Source organism: Schistocerca cancellata, chromosome 4, assembly GCF_023864275.1.
Source record: "Schistocerca cancellata isolate TAMUIC-IGC-003103 chromosome 4, iqSchCanc2.1, whole genome shotgun sequence".
NCBI classification, from domain to species: domain Eukaryota; kingdom Metazoa; phylum Arthropoda; class Insecta; order Orthoptera; family Acrididae; genus Schistocerca; species Schistocerca cancellata.
Genome location: NC_064629.1, coordinates 779,344,175 through 779,367,820, shown reverse-complemented (window position 1 = coordinate 779,367,820; position 23,646 = coordinate 779,344,175). Strand labels below are relative to the sequence as shown.

Sequence of the window (23,646 nt, the reverse complement as noted above, 5' to 3'; positions counted from 1 at the left end):
AACTGAACAATCTGAACCAAAAAACACTAGTGGTGTGTTTTATCAGCCAAGGAAGATTGGGTAAAAGGCTTCTTTGTTTCGTTTGTATGTATGTATGTATGTATGTTTTTTTGCTTGCTTGCTTGTTTGTTGCTTCCTACCAGTGAATAGCAATGGGTGGTAACTTAGGCTAATTGTGCTAACTGAGTTCATACACTGAAGCGCCAAAGAAACTGGTTTAGGAATTCATATTCAAATATAGATATATCTAAACAGGCAGATTACAGCACAGTTGTTAGATCGGTTATTGCTATGACAATGGCAGGTCATCAAGATTTAAGTGAGTTTGAATGTTGTGTTATAGTCGGCACACAAGCAACAGGACACAGCATCTGCGACGTAGTGATGAAGTGGGGATTTTCCTGTATGACCATTTCACAAGTTTGCCGTGAATATTAGGAATCCAATTAAACATCAAATCTCCAACATCGCTGTGGCCGGAAAAAGATCCTGCAAGAATGGGACCAACAACAACTGAAGAGAATCTTTCAATGTGACAGAAGTGCAAACCTTCCACAGATTGCTGCAGATTTCAATGCTGGGCCATCAGCAAGTGTCAGGATGCAAACCATTGAACAGAACATCATCGATATGGGTTTTCGAAGGCAAAGGCCCTCTCACATACCCTTATAGACTGCACGACACAAAGCTTTATGCCTCGCCTTTGCGCATCAACACTGACACATGAATGGAAATGTGTTGCCTGGTCGGGCAAGTCTCGTTTCAAATTGTATTGATAGTATAGACGTGTATGGGTATGGAGACATCCTCATGGATCCATGGACCTTGCATGTCAGCAGGGGACTGTTCAAGCTGGTGTAGGCTCTGTAATGGTGTGGGTCGTGTGCAGTTGGAGTGATATGGGACCCCTGATATGTCTAGATATAACTCCTACAGGTGACATGTACTTAAGCATCCTAGCTTAACACCTGCATCCATTCATATCCATTATGCATTCCCATAGACTTGGGCAATTCCAGCAAGACAACGAGACACCCCACATGTCCAGAATTGCTACATAGTGCCTCCAGGAACACGCTTCTGAGTTTAAACACTTCCGCTTGCCACCAAGCTCCCCAGACATGAACATTATTGAGCATATCTGGGATGCCTTGCAACGTGCTGTTCAGAAGAGATCTCCACCTCCTCATACTCTTATGAATTTATGGACAGCCCTGGTTTCAATTCCCACCAGCACTACTTCAGACATTGGTGGAGCCCATGCCAGGTCGTGTTGCAGCTCTTCTGCGTGCTTGCGGGGGACCTACATGATATTAGACATGTGTGCCAGTTTCTTTGGCTCTGTAGTATTGAGGCAGAAACAGGTAGCACTTCTTGTGACATATGTCTTTAGTGCTAAGTTTCCAGCACAATACTGTAACAATCATTAATTTTCACACAGTCAGTAAGGATTAAGTGTGTGAAAAGGACAAACACAGAATATACGACTGTAGGTACTGTGTACATCATCCAAAGATGTGTGCAATAAAGTCAGCAGGTTAACTGCTGTATGAAAAGTGAGAGCTGTGTTATAGATGCTGAGACTGATAACTCTGCTTACTAGTGATTACTGTCACTGATCAAATACAGCAACTTTTAGCTCTTTCCATTGTGGATTCAGAAAGCTACATGCTAATCTCGATAATGTTCGTAAACTGGAAACACCCATAGAAGAGTGTAGGCACTGCAATAAGTATGTACTTTGGCCCTGATGTAGCATATGATATCACTTGTAAGGCCACTGTCCTTTGATAGTTTGGTGACTGGATTCTGAAGAAACTTTCGTGTTCCTCTCATAATGAGGGAATTTTAACTAAATGCTTGCTGACACACTTATCATATCACTGTACTTAGAAAATGCCACTCCTCATGCAAGAACTACAAAGCGAGGTGGCGCTGTGGTTAGTACACTAGACTCTCATTTGGGAGGACAACGGTTCAAACTTATGTCCGGCCATCCTCATTTAGGTTTTTCGCGATTTACGTCAATCGCTTCAGGAAAATGTCAAGATGGTTCCTTCGAAAGGGCATGGCTGATTTCCTTCCCTAATCCGAACTTGTGCTCCATCTCTAATGACACCGTCATCGACAGGACGTTAAAACTGATCTCCTCCTCATCCTCCTCTTGCAAGAACTTGAGAGTTCCTGTCATACTCCTGCTTCTGTCCCATCCCCTGCCCTGGCCCTTAGTCCACCCCTGGTATGTTATTGTACATCTGTAACTGGTCGCAGAATTTATAAAGGAAGAAACCTAATGTACTAGCCAACATCTTGATACCTAGTGGAAAAAAATTTTGTTGTTCTACATAAGTAAGGTTCTGTACCAAATAATCAACAAAATTCATAGAATTTCTTACAAAACTGCTGAATCATCATTAAGAGCTTTGGAGATTGTACATGTGTCACTGTTTGAGAGTAAGGAAAGTAATATCATTCTCCTTCACATTTCTCACAACTTCATATCTTATCATAAAGAAAGATCCCCTCACCATCTTACTGTAAAATTAGTTTTTTTGTAAGGGTAAAAACTATTTTTCATATATCTACTTGTAATAGAACATGCTGCAGATTATGCAACTGCAACTTGTTCATGTTGTCTTGGTAATATCATGGAATGGCCCTCCTTTGCTGACAACATTACTTCAGTATCCTGTCATGGAGCGTAAATCTACTGTCTGAAGTGTGTCGATGTTGTATTCTGGAGTAGGTTCCATAGTTGAGTGCGAAACACATCCCACAACTGGTCTGCTATTCTGTGGCAAGAATGGAATTAATTATAAAAACAGTGATACAGATTTGAAGTCCAACTTTTTACACTAAGTTACATGACTATGTTATACTGTATATTGTTTATATTATGACATCAAAGTCATACAGTGAATGGTTTTTGTTTTGTTTTCTTTGTTGTGTTTGTTTTGCAGATAAGTTACTTTGAAGATGTCGGCGTGAAAACACTTACATACCTTGATTCTTTGTTCCAATGGGACAATCTTCAGAAGTCTCAATTCTACAAAGGGTTGCCCCAGATAATACCTACATTGCCGCATCGTGTATCATTACACAGGTATGTAAGGTGTCTATTTTTTGTGTATGATCTTCCTTTGATCTTTTCACATTTGTAGTAATTTTATGAATCAACCAAAGATAACTACTTGCTTCGATTATGTAAAGTTACGAGGTTAAAGTTTGGTCACATGTTATTATTGTGAAACTTCAGCAGAAGTTGTGGCAGCAGTGAGATACTTCATGTGGTGAAATTCCATCACTGTCCGTCAAAATACCAATCCCCTTGCATCAGAATGCATAAACGCAAGTGTCTGATAAACATCACAATAGCCTGACTATTATGGAGGCCTTAATGTACCCTTCTGGTTGAAGTTCACCTCATCTCAATGGACACTGCTTTTGCCTGATCTATTAACTGTGTGTCTGATGTAGAGTCTTGTCCGATCCAGGGCACTGGTACTCTGGGCAGTGGTTATCATCCCAGGTAGCTGTTGCTGTGGTGTAGTCGTCATGAAAATTACCATCTCGTTTGACAGCAACAAAATTTTCAGCATGAAGAATTTACAACCCCTTGGTGTCCCCCTACCCCCCTATTGAGCAACAATGTGGGAACAATACCATAAGAGAAGGGAGAAAAACAATTTCCCAAGTATCTTGTGTGCTATAGAACTGACAGGATTCTGTACTGCAGCTAAATTGCTGCTCTTTGTTGAAGACATTGGAGATGAGTTTGATAGGTTGTAACTGGTGAAAAGAGAAGAATAATTCAACAATTCTGACACTTTCTGTCTACTCTCCGTGTGGGGTCTCTACCAGTTTTGTGGTACTTTGGTTCACTCAACAGCCTGCCACAATCTTTCACAAACCATGGACATCCTTCAAACATTATTGGTGCACAGGTTACACTGCATGTCTGGTAGAGACAGCATTGAAAAGGAGCTGGAACACCTACAGTCTGTGTTCAAATGTTATGGATATTTTGTACATCAGATAAGCATAGCTTTAAGGAGGAAAAAATGCGATCACTCACAAGATCAATAGGAGGAGAAGCTGTTTCAAGTCCAAAATGGCATCTGTTTTATTCATTTACCTGTATTTAAACTTACAAAAGTGATTGTTCTGTTGAAAGCAACAGCATTTTTCCATCAGTGAACTGAATTTGTGTCCAATTTAAGGTGTTTCTGGGCATTGTCTTTTTTCACTCAATTCGATGATTACAAAATCTGCACACTATTAATTTCAGTCTTTTTGGGCATTCATAGTGGTGTGGCCCATGCTTGACAATGCTACAGATAGAACTGACAAGGCTCTTAGCGTAGAAGTAGAACCAAACGTACAGTAACTATTTTAACAGGGGAAGAATTTTGGTGCAATCGAAAAAGTTAAATTTTGTTTTCGAATCACTATAGCACAGTGTGTGGGCACTATAGGCCACAGTGTCAGATGGCTGTGAGCATAAACAAATTAGAATTTTGGCCACCACAGGGCAGAAGAGCATTGCAGAGAAATGAGCCCTGCCTCCCTTTCGTAGGGCAGCAGCCTATAGCAGAACTGACACATTGTCAGAGTGATCACAGAACTCTCCTGGTGTTGTAAGGGCCATAATCGAAATCCATGGTGGACCAGGATTAGTTGCTTCGCTTATTTCAAACTAAGAAAAGAAAACAATGGGGAACACACAACACAAAGCATTCGAGGATAGCTGCTGCGCAATTACTTGTTAAGGCAGAGTATTGTTAACGATGAGTTCAGGCCCGACCTGTCATGGCATTTGATGCAACCATACTTCAAAACATCCACCACCGAACTTGTCATGTTAAAAATGTCCGCGTTACACCATCTTTTGAGCTTTAGCTAACAAACCAGTGTATGTGTTTCTTTGTTATAAAATGCTAGGTCCCGCGGCTCAGTACTGTGTTGCATCATGTGGTGTGTATCTTAAATAGACCAATCAGCTGCCTACAGTTGAAATGGTACCAGACCATTGAGCGCATTGATACGTCGTCGTATACATACTTTTTATTTTGCACACAGGTTCTTATGATGTACAATACCTTAACTGAAAATTGATAACATTTTCAGTATTTATACCCAGAAAGTACAAACTATATCTGAGAAAGTACACTGCTTAACAAAAGTTTGGAATAATATCGTGAAATGTAGTCTATGATACTAGAGGTCTCTTTGACCAGGCACTTCATGCATTATCCAGTTAGGCCCCATATACTGGACGGTGTTTACTACTGGCATCCTTTGTGGCTGTTTCCCAGTCATGTAAACATATCGCTGCTGCAGCGGCACATCGTGAGTGGTCCAGTATGAACAACAGCTTTATTCAGTTTGTGTTCAGCACTGCAGTAATATGCCACATAGAGACATACAACACTTTGTGTAGAGACGTACAATACTTTGCAGTCAGGATATTGGCTTTACTTTCAGCAGGCCATACACAAGATGTCGCCAATCGGTCACATGTCATTCAAAGAGGTGTGCCTAAGGTATTGAGAAAGTACAGAGAAATGGGAAATGTGAAAAATAGACCTCATAGTGGTCATCCTTGTATGAAAACACCAATGCAGCATCATTTCCTCAAATTGTCGGCTCACAGGTGCCCATCATCAACTACCAGAAATACTGTAAATGACTTCTCCCGGGCAACAGGGATTTGTATCTCAGATCAAGCATTGCATAGAAGATTGCATCCTGGTATTTTTCATTCCAGAAGACCAATGAGAAGTTTAGCTTTGAACCAATAGAACCGATGCAACAAAGGACCCAGCCTCTTAAACGTCAACATTGGACCATTGCGGAATGGAGTAATGTCAGGTTTGCTGATCAGACCATGACTGGTTTGCGTCTGGACACTAAACATGCCAGGATGTGGAGAAGTGCTAGACAACACCAGGAAAGTCGATACGTTCAGGAAGTCCATCTGTTTGCAAGTGGAAGTGTTATGTTCTGGAGGGCAATAATGATGGGATGATGGACCTCTCTAATTTCCATCTATGCAGATTTGACTGGTCCCTGATACCTCCAAGAGGTCCTACAAATGACTGTAAGACCCTACAGACATGAAGTCTGTGACAACTTTATTCTAGTTGATGACAATGCAAGACTGCACCATACTCTAGCAGTATCTGTTAAGTAATTTCACAATTTGATGCAGAATTCGCATCCATTTTGCATTCATCGCTAAATATGAATTTTTCTGGTCCCTACTCTTTGTCCCCCAACAAATAAGTTGCTTCAATGGTGTAAGGTTTTGTTGTATATCAACTTGCTTTAACATCTGCAGGAACTATTGAAGGGCAATGCATGATGAATGCTTTGTGAACTGTTACCTTTATGCACAAATCTTCCATGATCCTTAAAACATTGGTAGATAGTCGTAATATTCTTGGACAAGATAATGAATGGATTACCAAGGATATTTTCCTATTTTGATCGTTTCTTTCTAGAAAATAGTTTTAACCCTGAAACGGGCACACTTGTGTATAAAGTGCGTCAGTCACAGGTAACGTTGTTTTTGTACCATTCCCTTGTTTCACAGTTGCGAGTCAGTACCTATTCCTTCAGCTAACACAGCTATAAGTTATGTTGTCATATTTACAAGTGAGCAGCAATAATATAAAATAAGCAGCAAGGTAGGTGAGAAAAAATTTATGATCCATGAAAGAAGAAAACCCAGATTCCAAGCTAGCACCACAGTTTCACAATGAAGAATTTTTCAACGCGATAATTAGTAATCACATAAGTAGTGGACAGGGATGTAATGCAACTGTACTGTTTAATGTTCCGAGAGGGTCATTACTGTGGAATAATGCTTGTGTGCAGTGACAGTGTGATGCAGTGGAAGATTTATTTTATTATTGTTCAATTAAACAGCTCATGCGCCAAAGAGCTAAAGAAAACAGGTACACCTGCCTAATATCATGTAGGGCACCCGTGAGTACGCAGAAGTGTCACAACACGACATGGCATGGAATCAACTAATATCTGAAGTAATGCTGGAGGGAATTGACACCACGAATGTTGCAGGGCTGTCCAAAAATCCGTAAGAGTACCAGGGGTGGAGATCTCTTCTGAACAGCATGTTGCAAAGCATCCAAGATGTGCTCAATAATGTTCATGTCTGGGGAGCTGGGTGGCCAGTGGAAATGTTTAAACTCAGAAGAGTGTTCCTGGAGGCACTCTGTAGCAATTCTGGACATGTGCGGTGTCTTGTTGTCTTGCTGGAATTGCCCAAGTCCATGGGAATGCATAATATACATGAAGGGATGCAGGTGTTCAGATAGGATGCTCAAGTACGTGTCACCTGTCGAAGTTGTATCTAGACATATCAGGGGTCCCATATCACTTCAACTGCACATGACCCACACCATTACAGAGCCTCCACCAGCTTGAACAGGCCCCTGCTGACATTTAGGATCCATGGATTTTGTCTCCATACCCATATGCAACCATCTGCTCGATACAATTTGAAAGGAGTCTTGTCCAACCAGACAACATGTTTCCAGTCATAAACAGTCCCTTGTCAGTGTTGATGGGCCCAGGTGAGGCAGAAACCTTTGTGTCATGTGGTCAACAAGGGTACACAAGTGGGCCTTCGGCTCCGAAAACCCATATTGATGATACCTCTGAGATGCTGTGTCCCACCACTCTTGTGCCAACTATAACACCACATGCAAACTCACTTAAGTCTTGATGACCTGCCATTGTAGCAGCAGTAACAGGTCTAACTACTGCACCAGACACTTGTCGTCTTATATAGGTGTTGCCGACCGTATCATTGTATTCTGCCTGTTTACAGATTTTTGTATCTCAGTACGCATACCTATATAAGTTTCTTTAGTGTTTCAGTGAATAATGTTACTTTATTTTATTGTTGTTTAATTGAACTGTACTTTTGTTTATACATGTAACATAGTCAGCTATTCTTTGCATATGTACAAAGTGTGCTGCACGCCCACTTGTGTTGTGAAAAACGGTGTTCCGCATGAGGGTGGAATGGGTAATTTTTTTTGTTAAACCATTTTGAGAAAATGTGTGATCACCTCGGCAGCAAAATGACACGCACATCATTGTGTGACGTTGATGATGGTGTATATGGTTTCCATAGGAAACAGATGTCATTCTTTGTGAAAGCTGCTCTCAGTGCTGAAAAGTCTATAGAGTAGGACTGCTTGCAATCTCTCAAAGGAATTCCAGTAAAGCCTTATTATGGGATTATAGTTGAGAATTCTTTACAGACAAATGGAAAAACTAGTAGAAGCCGACCTCGGGGAAGATCAGTTTGGATTCCGTAGAAATACTGGAACACGTGAGGCAATACTGACCTTACGACTTATCTTAGAAGAAAGATTAAGGAAAGGCAAACCTACGTTTCTAGCATTTGTAGGCTTAGAGAAAGCTTTTGACAATGTTGACTGGAATACTCTCTTTCAAATTCTAAAGGTGGCAGGGGTAAAATACAGGGAGCGAAAGGCTATTTACAATTTGTACAGAAACCAGATGGCAGTTATAAGGGTCGAGGGACATGAAAGGGAAGCAGCGGTTGGGAAGGGAGTAAGACAGGGTTGTAGCCTCTCCCCGATGTTATTAAATCTGTATATTGAGCAAGCAGTAAAGGAAACAAAAGAAAAATTCGGAGTAGGTATTAAAATCCATGGAGAAGAAGTAAAAACTTTGAGGTTCGCCGATGACATTGTAATTCTGTCAGAGACAGCAAAGGACTTGGAAGAGCAGTTGAACGGAATGGATGGTATCTTGAAGGGAGGATATAAGATGAACATCAACAAAAGCAAAACGAGGATAATGGAATGTAGTCGAATTAAGTCGGGTGATGCTGAGGGTATTAGATTAGGGAATGAGACACTTAAAGTAGTAAAGGAGTTTTGCTATTTGGGGAGCAAAATAACTGATGATGGTCGAAGTAGAGAGGATACAAAATGTAGACTGGCAATGGCAAGGAAAGCATTTCTGAAGAAGAGGAATTTGTTTACATCGAGTATAGATTTAAGTGTCAGGAAATCGTTTCTGAAAGTATTTGTATGGAGTGTAGCCATGTATGGAAGTGAAACATGGACGGTAAATAGTTTGGACAAGAAGAGAATAGAAGCTTTTGAAATGTGGTGCTACAGAAGAATGCTGAAGATTAGATGGGTAGATCACATAACTAATGAGGAAGTATTGAATAGGATTGGGGAGAAGAGAAGTTTGTGGCACAACTTGACCAGAAGAAGGGATCGGTTGGTAGGACATGTTCTGAGGCATCAAGGGATCACCAATTTGGTATTGAAGGGCAGTGTGGAGGGTAAAAATCGTAGGGGGAGACCAAGAGATGAATACACTAAGCAGATTCTGAAGGATATAGGTTGCAGTAGGTACTGGGAGATGAAGAAGCTTGCACAGGATAGAGTAGCATGGAGAGCTGCATCAAACCAGTCTCAGGACTGAAGACCACAACAACAACAGTTGAGAGGTTGAACTGACCAATACATGCACTCAATTCTTTGCCATTGAACATATGCATACATGAGACAAGACCTATTGTAAAATATTGTACAACTATAATGACATACATAAGCATAAAAGACGCCACATATGCACACGAGCAGGCATTGTCCTTTGAGGAGAGATGTGGAAGTTATTTTATCAACTTAGAAATGCCATTCCACACACCAATACTGTCTTGTGTGAAATTATTCCTTTTTCATTTGTTTGCTGTGTAACTGGCTCTACCTTCTCGCAAAATAAAAACAAAGCTGTTGGGTCATTGCTGAAATGGGAGTCACCTGTGAAGGGAACAGTTCTCCATTGATTTGCAGCTCAAGGAACATGTTGCCATGCCCAATGCTTATGCTTACTGCTGCAAAGAGCAGTTAGCAGTACAGTCGGAGTTTGTTGGCTCCTTCCTTAAACCACCTATAAACAAATATTTTCAGGTTATATTTTTCTTCCAGTGCAACAAAATTAGACTCGTCAACATCTTATTCCTCATTAAATTGCAAAGTAATCCTTTGTTGTTCTTGACTGCACCTTGTAGCTGTCAAACCTGAGATTAGATATGATAGACAGATGAAAATTAAACTGTGATTACGTAGGCTTTCCCGGCATAATAAATCTTGAAAGTCTCTTCGTGTTTGCTGCCGGATCCTAAAATCCACTTGACTCGATATTTCGGTGATCCAACTGGTCGCTATCTTTAGGAAAATGCTGCTTCTGCTGATGAGTCCTGCTGAGAACTGACGCCAGGTTGCAAATCGACGTCCTATATAGGCCACCGTTCAGTACACAGCGCATGCGCCGCCCATCACGGTTTCTGCCTTCCAAGACAGGGAGGTGGCGCCACGCTTAGTGAAACACTGCTGACAACGATGTATCGCAATCATGGCCGCACCGAAGAATGTTCAGTTTTGATGTGAGATAATACAGGATTCCACGTCTTGCTAAGAGGAAACCCATTGTCTCTGTTAACCCGGTGTGTACAAAATTCCATGTCAATGTGGGAAAGCTTATATTGGCCGCTCGATTCGCACAGTGCATGACTCAAATTTTCAAAGGACTTGGCAATATGAACCTACTTACTAATATGACATTGCAACCACTCCGTCCTGAATGCATGCACTGACTCAGTTCAGAAGATTATGATAAAGCCATTGTATCCTCTCCAGAAGCAAGTCCGCTCACAACTGTTGTAGCTGGTGCTCGATATCCTGGATACTGGCACTGTGGCCCCACACACTTTATTGGAGACTGATCTTGGGATCTTCCTGGCCATGGGATTATCTCAGGATCACGCAGGCAGTTCGTAGACACACACACACTGTGTGTGGACGAGCATTGTCCCGATGAAAAATGGTACCACAGCACTGTACCTTCAGAGGTAACACATACGGACACAAGGTGTCCATGATGTACTGTTCTTGCCTTCACAGTTTTTCAGTCACTACCTGCCTTGACCTGTAGTTATATTTGATGGCTCCCCACACTGTGACACAAGGAGTAACAACACTGCACCCCTCCTAACCATTAGAAAAATGGGACCTCTCCCCAAGTCGGCACCATGCTCACAAACAATGGTTATCTGGGGCAGTGCAGAACCACGATGCATCACTGGAAGCAATCTGACACCATTATCGGCAGTCCATGCCTCATGGTCACAGCACCACTGGAAAAGCAGTGGTTTGTGTTGTACTGTTAACTGCAGCTTATGCTGCATGGAACAGTAATTGCCTAGTCCTGCTGCTGCTAGCCTCTGACCAATGGTGTGGGATGGCACATAGTGTTGGAGGGAGTCCATTACTCGTTGTCAGGTGTAAGGTGCAGCTGTGAATGTCTATGACGTGCTCAGTGCACAGTACAGTCATCCACCCTTGTGGGAGTCTGATGTGATCGACTGGAATCTTGATGACGGGTGTGCATGCCCTCCCATTCCCACTCTCACCATCACCGCTGTTGTGTTGCCTAAAGTTGATTCATTAATTTTTGAAGTAAGTTATTAATTTGGGCAGCTGGTCACATTTTCACAGCACTTGTCACACTGAGATAGTGACACACTGCAGCGAAAGATAGCGACCTCTTTCTTTTTTCTTTTTTTTTTTTTTTAAAAAAAAAGATAGGCTCGATATACATTTCCTTTGAAACTTCCTGGCAGATTAAAACTGTGTGCCGGACCGAGACTCGAACTTGGGACCTTTGCCTTTCGCGGGCAAGTGCTCTACCAACTGAGCTACCCAAGCACGACTCATGCCCTGTCCTCACAGCTCTACTTCTGACAGTACCTCGTCTCCTACCTTCCAAACTTTACAGAAGCTCTTCTGTGAACCTTGCAGAATGAGCACTCCTGAAAGAAAGGATATTGCAGAGCCACAGCCTGGGGGATGTTTCCAGAATGAGATTTTCACTCCGCAGCGGAGTGTGCGCCGAACTCGGGACCTTTGCCTTTCGCGGGCAAGTGCTCTACCAACTGAGCTATCTATCCAAGCACGACTCACGCCCCGTCCTCACAGCTCTATCCTTTCTTTCAAGAGTGCTAGTTCTGCAAGGTTCGCAGGAGAGCTTCTGTAAAGTTTGGAAGGTAGGAGACGAGGTACTGGCAGAAGTAGAGCTGTGAGGACGGGCCGTGAGTTGTGCTTGGGTAGCTCAGTTGGTAGAGCACTTGCCCACGAAAGGCAAAGGTCCCGAGTTAGAGTCTCAGTCCGGCACACAGTTTTAATCTGCCAGGAAGTTTCATATCAGCGCACCCTCTGCTGCAGAGTGAAAATCTCATTCTGGATACATTTCCTTTCTTTGGTTTAACTGTTTATGATCGTCTAAAGGATGATTATTCTGCTTCAATGAAATCGTGTCAACACTTGTTATCTTTCTGGTAAATAATACATACTTTTCAGTGATTTCACTTCACAATACAAATCAATATAACACACATAACTTGTACTCCATTCTTGTATTTCAAACTTGTACAACCGACAGAACAAAAAACGACGATTTACCTCTAATAACATGTAGCAAAGAAATTACTATCATATGTCAATCTATCAATGCAAAATCGTCTTTGGAACATTCATTTAATAAATAAAATGTAAATAATTGTTTATCTTTTTTTGACAAGTCCATAATCATCATCATAATTACATTAAGTGTTTATAAAAGTTGACATTTAAAAATTTTCGCATGGCTATGTAGTAGTGGATTTTTGGTTTTTATGTTTTCAATATGGAACAGTCATTTTATATCATCCAAGATCGGTTAGTATGTTTATCTCATCATAAACAGTTGCATCACACCACGCAATTCAATTCGGGTCACTGTCGCGTGTGAATGTTGCAAAACTCTGGGTTTTGCATGATTTGATCAGATTGTCAAATGGAGACACACAGTGAGGCCCCTTTCAAACTCTGTCAGGTGCCAGTGCCGATAATGCTGTCTCTAGAGAGTACACAGCATCTCTGTGTCATTCAGTTATCACTCAACATCTGACACAGTTACGCCCCTTATACGCCCTACCAGACTTGATATCAGTACAAAACACAAACAGCACTAATGCACTCTGGTATCCATTAAATGTGTCACAAAGAATTGCTACTCGAATCATTTACACACCCAGCAATGGTGTGTATCTGTATGAAGTTACATTGATATACAACTGTATCTTCTGGTTGCTTCTTTTTTTTTGTCAGGCAGTGTATGTTGTAACGATCAGCTGAATCCTCATGATATGGTGTATTTATTGCCATAAATAACTCAATGATATTAACACTGCTGGTCATTAAAATTGTAACAGTATAAAGATAGCATGCAGCAAATGTTAAACTGACAAATGCGTACCATTTCTGAACAACCACACAAAATAGGAGTAACGTCATCTATGAAGCATGTCCAGAAAGTAAGTACAATTTTGTTTTACTACCATTGCAGCACTAGTGTCACAGTTCTGCACATTTGCATTTGTCTCTCTGGTTCATTGTCCTTTCACTGATTCTGTCACAGCCAGATTGTGTCTTGTTTACATTTGCTACTAATCATTCAGAACGTTTTAAATACTCTCTGAGCCCACTGACTGTGAAGTGTGTCCTGTAATATGGTTTTTGAACACGAATATTGTTAAGCGAGCTGAAATTTGTAATCAGGTTGTAGAGGTTTACGGTGAAAATGTAATTATGTTTGGAATGGTGAGAAAGTGAGTGAGACAATTCAGTAATGAAGCACGAAGTAGGCAGCCTTCTGTTGTGCTGGTTTGGTTGAGAAAGTGAATGAGAGAATGTGTGAGAACGGACAGTTCACAATAAGTATGCTTTGTGATGAGATTCCACAAATTTCAAAAACTGTTTTGCATGAGATATAACAAATCACTTAATTTTCGCTAATAATGTGTTCCCGTTGGATTCGAGACATGCTCACAGATGTCCATAAAACAAAGTGACTTGGCAGTGCTTTGACATTTCTTACCTGATACAGTGATGAGAGTGAGATGAATTCTTAAACAGAATTGTAACTAGTGATGAAACTTGAGCTTGTCATGTCACTCCAGAATCAACAGTCAATGGAGTGAAGGCATTCATGATTCGCCAAAAATTAAAAATCTAAATTGTCAGCATAAAAAGTCACGTGCACTGTGTTCTGGGACGAATAGGGCATTCTGTTTGTCGAGTTCCTTCCCAGAGGTGAAACTGTCTCTGTTGTAAGATACTGTGAAACATTGAGAGAGCTTCAGCATGCAATTCAAAACAATAGGTGTGGAATGCTCAGTCAAGGAATTGATGTTTTGTGACAACAAATGCCCTCATTCTGCTGGTGTCACTCAAAACCTTATTCAACAATTCAGGTGGGAGCAGTTCGATCACCTGAAAATATTAATGTTTGATGACAAGATTTGTTTAGTAAGTGTGAGTGTGTTGTGGAAAAGTTAATCTAACTCCAGCAGCAGATGCTTCAAGAGAGGCGCTGGATGCCAGTGAGGTTTACTGTTACTATTTTGAGGATTCGTATTCCAAGAAGAGTCGAGTAACGTGTTACTTCTTGCCTGATGTATCTTTCAAAACGATTTTTCTGCATATTATTTGTGAATAGAATAGAAAAGTGGGGAACTGATAGTGGTACATAAATTACCAATTGCTGTACAGTGTGAGATGGCAAACAGACTTTTGATGTAGATTTAGGTAGCCTCTGACAATGTCTTCCACAACAGGAGTAAAAATGTTAGAATGTTGTTGTTGTGGTCTTCAGTCCTGAGACTGGTTTGATGCAGCTCTCCATGCTACTCTATCCTGTGCAAGCTTCTTCATCTCCCAGTACCTACTGCAACCTACATCCTTCTGAATCTGCTTAGTGTATTGATCTCTTGGTCTCCCTCTACGATTTTTACCCTCCACGCTGCCCTCCAGTGCTAAATTTGTGATCCCTCGATGCCTCAGAACATGTCCTACCAACCGATCCCTTCTTCTAGTCAAGTTGTGCCACAAACTTCTCTTCTCCCCAATCCTATTCAATACCTCCTCATTAGTTACGTGATCTACCCACCTTATCTTCAGCATTCTTCTGTAGCACCACATTTCAAAAGCTTCTATTCTCTTTTTGTCCAAACTAGTTATCGTCCATGTCTCACTTCCATAGATGGCTACACTCCATACAAATACTTTTAGAAACGACTTCCTGACACCTAAATCTATATTCGATGTTAACAAATTTCTCTTCTTGAGAAACGCTTTCCTTGCCATTGCCAGTCTACATTTTATATCCTCTCTACTTCGACCATCATCGGTTATTTTACTCCCTAAATAGCAAAACTCCTTTACTACTTTAAGTGTCTCATTTCCTAATCTAATTCCCTCAGCATCACCTGACTTAATTCGACTACATTCCATTATCCTCGTTTTGCTTTTGTTGATGTTCATCTTATATCCTCCTTTCAAGACACTGTCCATTCCGTTCAACTGCTCTTCCAAATCCTTTGCTGTCTCTGACAGAATTACAATGTCATCGGCGAACCTCAAAGTTTTTACTTCTTCTCCATGAATTTCAATACCTACTCCGAATTTTTCTTTTGTTTCCTTTACTGCTTGCTCAATATACAGATTGAATAACATCGGGGAGAGGCTACAACCCTGTCTCACTCCTTTCCCAACCACTGCTTCCCTTTCATGTCCCTCGACCCTTATAACTGCCCTCTGGTTTCTGTACAAATTGTAAATAGCCTTTCGCTCCCTGTATTTTACCCCTGCCACCTTCAGAATTTGAAAGAGAGTATTCCAGTCAACATTGTCAAAAGCTTTCTCTAAGTCTACAAATGCTAGAAACGTAGGTTTGCCTTTTCTTAATCTTTCTTCCAAGATAAGTCGTAAGGTCAGTATTGCCTCACGTGTTCCAACATTTCTACGGAATCCAAACTGATCTTCCCCGAGGTCGGCTTCTACCAGTTTTTCCATTCGTCTGTAAAGAATTCGCGTTAGTATTTTGCAGCTGTGACTTATTAAACTGATAGTTCGGTAACTTTCACATCTGTCAACACCTGCTTTCTTTGGGATTGGAATTATTATATTCTTCTTAAAGTCTGAGGGTATTTCGCCTGTCTCATACATCGTGCTCACCAGATGGTAGAGTTTTGTCATGACTGGCTCTCCCGAGGCCATCAGTAGTTCTAATGGAATGTTGTCTACTCCCGGGGCCTTGTTTCGTCTCAGGTCTTTCAGTGCTGTGTCAAACTCTTCACGCAGTATCTTATCTCCCATTTCATCTTCACCTACATTCTCTTCCATTTCCATAATATTGTCCTCAAGTACATCGCCCTTGTATAAACCCTCTATATACTCCTTCCACCTTTCTGCTTTCCCTTCTTTGCTTAGAACTGGGTTGCCATCTGAGCTCTTGATATTCATGCAAGTGGTTCTCTTCTCTCCAAAGGTTACTTTAATTTTCCTGTAGGCAGTATCTATCTTACCCCTAGTGAGACAAGCCTCTACATCCTTACATTTGTCCTCTAGCCATCCCTGCTTAGCCATTTTGCACTTCCTGTCGATTTCATTTTTGAGACGTTTGTATTCCTTTTTGCCTGCTTCATTTACTGCATTTTTATATTTTCTCCTTTCATCAATTAAATTCAATATTTCTTCTGTTACCCAAGGATTTCTATTAGCCCGCTTCTTTTTACCTACTTGCTCGTCTGCTGCCTTCACCACTTCATCCCTCAGAGCTACCCATTCTTCTTCTACTGTATTTCTTTCCCCCATTCCTGTCAATTGTTCCCTAATGCTCTCCCTGAAACTCTCTACAACCTCTGGTTCTTTCAGTTTATCCTAGTATCCCTTAAAGAATGGCATAAATCCCAAAAAGCTGGAGTTGCCAAACATAAAAAACTGTCAGTGAAAACTTGCAATGTATAAACATACTGACTTAGTGTTCTGTGATACCACTGATAACACTGGAAGATTGTGTACTTGACATCTATTAAACGTATGCAAGTTATTGCAGTTGGTAGACACTAAAATTTAGTTCCGTGAGTAATTTGTATCAGTGAGTTTCAACTTTGGGGAATACGGAGGCACTTAAATATTCCTTACAAATTCTGTATCTTCAAAAGTGATCCATACAGGCATACTCTTTGAGAAATTTTCTGCACCGTAGCTGTTTTGGTGCTGATAGATTATCATTGTTAGAGATCTGCATAGTTAAAAAAGTCATTACAAGATATTCTCTCAAACCAGAGTGACTTTCATATGTGCTAATGCAGAAAAATAATTCTCTCCGTCTTGTACTAGTGTAATGTCCAACAATTCCTTGACTTCAACCATAATAAGTAATCTACGTATACATTTTGCTTTGTCAGTTTATTAGTGTACAAAACTTTGAATATGATGACTTCTCTGTAGTCATCTCAAGAATATACTGTGCATGTTATCATGTTCCTGACTGTTTCCACAGCTGTGCAGTTGCAACAATTTGGAGAAATGTACTAATCCTTCCTGCTTATTTAGATATATTTTCTAACCATTAAAACTGCTTGAAGATGATACTATTATTTGTAAATGCAACTTGTATTTTTCACAAGGAAGCAATATGTAGTTACTGATAGCACCAAAGCATTTAAAAAATCATAACATTCCTTCATTATCTGATAGCCAGTTGTTGAAGTGAGAAATGAAAATTCGATGCTGTTGCATCGAAATACAGTCTACATGCTTTTCAAGTCCCCATTTGAGGGCCTGCTGGAGTGTACATGTAAAGTAGTGCAACTCCAATGTAGGCAAGGGATTAGTGTGGCATTCCTGTCTTTCTGACATGAATGTGGTAAATGCAGAAATGTGAACTATGGCAACGTTATTACCAAATGTGTCCAAAGAGGACCAACATTTTGTTATTCTTTTCTTAGCTGCCAAAGGACAAAGACAGGTAGACATCCATCAGAGAATGTGTATGGAGCAGCATGTCTATCAAAAACTACCATTGTGGACAAGGGGTGCTGCTGTTTCATGACAGTGCACGTCCCCATATCGCAAATGTCGTAACGCAGAAGTGGGAGATATTCGGGCACCCATCCTATACTCTTGATCTCTTGCTATGCAGTTATTATGCCTTTGATCTCTTAAAAAAGGTCTTGAAGGATTGACAATTCCTGTCAGATGTGGATGTGCAGCAGACTGTTACGGACTTCTTCACACTGCAGGACATAGGTTTTATCAAATGAGTATCTTCAATGCATTGCTTCGGTGACATGATTGCCTCAGTTCTCACGGTGATTTTGTGTGACTGGCATACCAATTCTGCATTGTATAGCCTTTGAATTGAAACTTTCCGATCGCCCCTCACATAAAAATTCAACAAATGTTTTCTGAGATGGGTAGCCTCCGGGTCATTTTACAGGAAAGGAAAGAAGCCAGTCGCAAAAAGTAGCTTTAAGTAACTATAAGAGAGGACCTGAAGTGGCTCAAACAGAAGAACAATGTCCATAAAAGTCTTGTGATCACAATAACGTTTCACATACAAATACAAGACCGAACAGAAGACATATTCAATAGAAATCATTCAAAGTAGTGTGGAGAAATTTATGTATGAACATTTGAAAGCTCAACATAACGGAAAGTGAAATGAATGAATATTAAACATTCTGCTGACAAGAAGGTCATTCATTACTGAGTAGTAGAGATCAGAAATGGAATGGGTATGTCCAGTGTTGAAGGTTGCATACATTGGAAATCGTGGTGGTGGTGGTGGTGGTGGTGGTGGTGGTGGTGGTGGTGGTGGTGGTGGTGCTGCAGCTGCTGCTACGGCAGTCTAGGCTGGCTTCTCTCTTTCCCTTTCCCACTATAGTTTCGTGAGTATGATGAGTCTGAGTACAGTGATGATGTCTGATGATGGTTGGTTTGTGGGGCGCTCAACTGCGCGGCTATCAGAACCCGTACCAAGTCCCAACACAGTCCAGTTTTTACACAGTCCAACTGAGCCACAGTCACAAATGATGATGATGAGGAGGAGGAGGAGGACACGAACACCCAGTCCCCGGGCAGAGAAAATCCCCAACCCCGCCGGTAATCTAACCCACGACCCCATGATCCAGGAGCAGCAACACTAACCACTAGACCACGAGCTGTGGACATCTGAGTACGTTTGCATTGCAGTCACTTTCTACTCATCAACTCGTTACCTCCCACTGAAGCATGCAGGAGTGTAAGACCAGCTGTGAATGCATGATTTGCTGTGTTGTGTAACAATGACAGGACAAAAATGACTGACGCTTGGGATTTGACAGCCTTTAATGAAGTTATGTTTCGTGAGACTGTAGAGGATGTGACACAAAAATTAAGTGATGGAGTTTACATAACTGAAAATGAGCTGTAGAAGAGAAACATCAGCACCTGGAAACCGTGCAAAGTTTGTATAGTGCAAACCAAATGGCTGTATTCTTGTTTATTCTACTTCCATTATGAGAAAACATTTGTGCTCCATCAAATGAAAATCACACAGAACAATGTCAATGTTATTTCCCTGCAACTACAAAGCAAGGTATTTATGATTTGGTGGCACTCGTGTACTGCGCAGATCTTAAGACTATTCCATACAGTTCATGGCTTCAGTTTCAAAAGGTAGCCCAAGCATGTGTAACTGTAGAAGGTTAATGAGGAGACTGTACTATCTCATTTGACTATAGTTAAAAAAAAAAATCAAGTAACTTCCATAGTACACACAATTAAAAAGGTGCTACTTCCACGAGTTATTGGTGCTACTACTGATCAAGAACCTCTTTCCAAAGAGGTATGTGGATGGAGGATACACATAACAACATGCACTACAAGGAATGCATTTACTGTTAACGCAATGTGACATATAAAGAACACAATACTTTTTACCAGCCCATTTCTTGATGAGGAAAACACAGCAGTTAATATTTTATCGGAGTTTGTTCACCGTTTTGAGTCCTTGAAAATTTGAGTATTTAATGAAGTCGGCACCTTTCGTAACACATCAAGGTTCCGATACAGTGGCACCCACAAAAGACTTCATTAGACTTCCTTGCGCTTGTCATTGTCTTAGTACCTTGCTCAAATATACCTTTAAATCGGAGCTTTTAGCATTGCAGCCAGAACTAACACATGTAGGAGAGAGAATAAATTCATGTAAAGTGCTAGTAGAACATTGTAACTGCATTCGTCTTTCACAGAGACTCTCAAAACCGTTCAAATAATAGAATGAATTACAATGGAACACTTTGTTAGACATGTTGGTTTCAGTATGTGATACCCTGATCAAGGTTATGGAGTTGCTCCCACAAAAACAGCCAAAAAGACTTCACAATATAGACGAGCAGATCCTAAATGATCTTGTCACGTTCCTTGAACCATTCAAAGAATCTAGTAGTAATGAACTAGAAGAACAGAACTATCCAGTTCTCCAATTCCATTTGGTACTTCTCTGGCAGTGTAAACTTCTGGGTGAGCACTTGAGTCCTAATGAAATAGATGGTGATGGTACAACAATACTGAAATTAATATGCAGAAGTTACAAGGACAGAAGGCAAGTGCACTTTTACCATGAGATCGCAACATTTGTGTGTCCATATCATGATCTTTTGATACATAAAAACTCTAGACAGAAATAATGTCTTCAAAGAGGTTGGTGTTCTGTGTGAATATTTCAGGTGTGTGAAGAACTATATGCGCCAATTATTCTATGCTCTTGGAATATGATTATGAGCGGATGTTGCTACAAATTGTGACCTCCAATCTTTCTGATTACTCGTGGTTCACATGAAAGCATATGTTGCCCAATGACACTGTCACATTCGTTGAAGTTCCCGAGGTATGCGAGAAGTCTGAACCACACAGACAAACACCGCAAAGTATCACTGAAAGCTCTCAATTGACGCTACTGAAAAAGGTGCAGATGTGGAAATCAGTATTCTTGGGTATTGGAAAGAACATGAAAAGACAGTACAGCTCCGGTACATGTAGCTAATACTGTATATTTCTGCCTCAAGTGGTTCTAGTAAGAGCAACTTCAGTGCTGCAGGTTTGATTCTTACAGAGAATTCACTGTCTGGGCCCTAATACTGTCATCTACTTCCTCTTCTCTACCTTCAATACTGTATTCAGGTTTGTTTTCTTGTAGACAGCCTCTAATTTTTCCTTTGTCTTTATGCCTTCCTTCTTTTTTCAGTACAATCTTGCCATCTGAGATCTCTATATGCACACAGCTGCTTCTGTTTTTGCTAAAGGTGTCTCCAATTTTCTTGTGGGCAACATCTATCTTTCTCATAGTCATACATCATCTAGATCCTTGCATTTCTCATCTAGTGACTCTTGCTTTACCATGCTGCACATCCTATCAATCTCATTTGTTGAATTTTTATGTGAGGGGCGATCGGAAAGTTTCAATTCAAAGGCTATACAATGCAGAATTGGTATGCCAGTCACACAAAATCACCGTGAGAACTGAGGCAATCATGTCACCGAAGCAATGCATTGAAGATACTCATTTGATAAAACCTATGTCCTGCAGTGTGAAGAAGTCCGTAACAGTCTGCAGCACATCCACATCTGACAGGAATTGTCAATCCTTCAAGACCTTTTTTAAGAGATCAAAGGCATAATAACTGCATAGCAAGAGATCAAGGCTTAACATATTATCTGCCAAGAATAATGGAATACATCTCACTTGCAACACTGTACCTGTAGTGAAGCCATTGTCTTTCCAGTTAATGTGTCCTCCAGGATACTAATCGTGCAGTGTTGTGGGGGAACCTGTGTGAAATTTTATGAGGCATAGGTGCCTACCAGATGGACAAGTATTGCCAGCAACAGGTAGGTGTACAGGTTTGAGACACTGTGCAGTGCACAGTGTGGAATTGTTGGAAATTGTTTTTAATCATAATTAGCAATGTCATCAATGGTTTCTAGCATCTGCACCTGTGTGCACTTATTTCGTATAATTAGGATTTAATGACACTCTTTCTTTCTTTCCTTACTTCAACAACAGTTCTCTCTCTCTCTCTCTCTCTCTCTCTCTCTCTCTCTCTCTCTCTCTCTCTCTCTCTCTCTCTTCCCCCCACCCCCCCCCCCCACCCTCGGGTTCCCGGGTTCGATTCCCGGCGGGGTCAGGGATTTTCTCTGCCTCGTGATGGCTGGGTGTTGTGTGCTGTCCTTAGGTTAGTTAGGTTTAAGTAGTTCTAAGTTCTAGGGGACTTAGGACCACAGCAGTTGAGTCCCATAGTGCTCAGAGCCATTTGAACCATTTTTCTCCCCCTTCCCCTCCCTCTCTCTCCCCCCCTCTCTCTCCCCCTCTCTCCCCCCCCCCCCCCCATGTGATGGTAAACAGACAGAAACGGCTATAATTATTAACTTACTATATTTCAGGATACTACCATGCTTGATCAAAGAATTTGTCAATCCACCCATGGTGCCTTTTGTGTTACCAAATGTGTTACTGATCACAGACCGGTGTACCAAGGAAGAATATATAACTTTTGTGTTACCTCATTTGAAACCTGTCATGAAAATCCAGGAACCTATCCAGGTAAGCTTGCACATGGTTTTCTTTTAATGTCTGATTAATCCTTTCTGATATTATTTTATAAAGAGATGGTATTCATGGACAGATCTGTGATGGTGTGAATACAAATAAATCTACCATCGGCTGTCGTTTGAAGGTGACTGAATGTATTACAGTAAAAGAAAGAATTTGTTGCACTTTTTTAGTGGATCTTCATCTGTTTTTAATAGTTGATAGTGACCCAATAAAATTAATTTTAAACAGCAATTTATTCAATTTTCTTCAAAATTTAACATACTTGTTTCCTGTCTCATTTTGTGAGAACATTTTCATCTTTATGATAATAGGCAGTGCTAAGAGAAGGAATTTTCTTCTTTTTGCTGCACCCCTCAGTTTTCAGATGAAAATACCTGTTGCTAGGGCATGACTGTTGAGAGTCGATAGTGAATAACTGGTTGTTTGTGCTACAGACTTTATGGATTAATAATCTGCAAAATGTAACTGTCATATAGTGATCTATTGGATCATGCAGGTAAGATAGAGGTATTGCTAAAATTGTCATCTTGAGTAGCTGGATAACTCCTCAGTGATCTGCACTTGTGCTATCTGAAGACCTTAACTTTAGAATGAAACACTTCCACTAAATATATCAGTGTGCTCTGTGTACTTACTTTGCTACTTCCTTTCTATTTGCATGCTAGGTTACTCCTTATGAATGTAGCCAACAATGAGCAAAAGAATGTTAAAAAAGATTTTCCTGTCGAATCCACATTTAGAGAGAGAGAGTAATATAGTGAATCTGTGATTGTTATCCAGCACAGAATTTTGATGAGGTGTTAACACTGCTCTTATGGTGCAACTGCCATTTATTATTGCAGTAAAGTAAATTAGTTTGGAATATACTAGCCAGTACTGACATAAAGCACGAGGCTGCCTTTGAGAATTTAAGCAAGCAAAGAAAAACTGGAGATAGAAGAGATTAAAATTAGAAGTTGTTGGCAATAAATAAAAGGGTTGCAGAAGTGTGAGAAACAAGCATCCACTGATCTGAAATGATATCTCCTTTATCACTATTTTAATTTGACTGCTGCAGTTGTCAGTCTCTTCTTGTTTTGTGTTAAT

The 23,646-nt window shown here is 40.7% G+C and overlaps 1 protein-coding gene across 4 annotated transcripts in view; it reads left to right on the top strand.

Moving 5' to 3' along the window:
* Positions 1-23,646, top strand: part of LOC126184628 (SCY1-like protein 2) — a 179,263-nt gene that overhangs the window by 94,020 nt on the left and 61,597 nt on the right. For all 4 annotated transcript variants that reach the window (XM_049927100.1, XM_049927097.1, XM_049927099.1 and 1 more), the window contains 2 exons: positions 2,961-3,103; positions 22,389-22,548. In XM_049927100.1, coding sequence (XP_049783057.1) covers positions 2,961-3,103; positions 22,389-22,548 — 303 coding nt within the window. The remainder of the gene's footprint in view (positions 1-2,960; positions 3,104-22,388; positions 22,549-23,646) is intronic.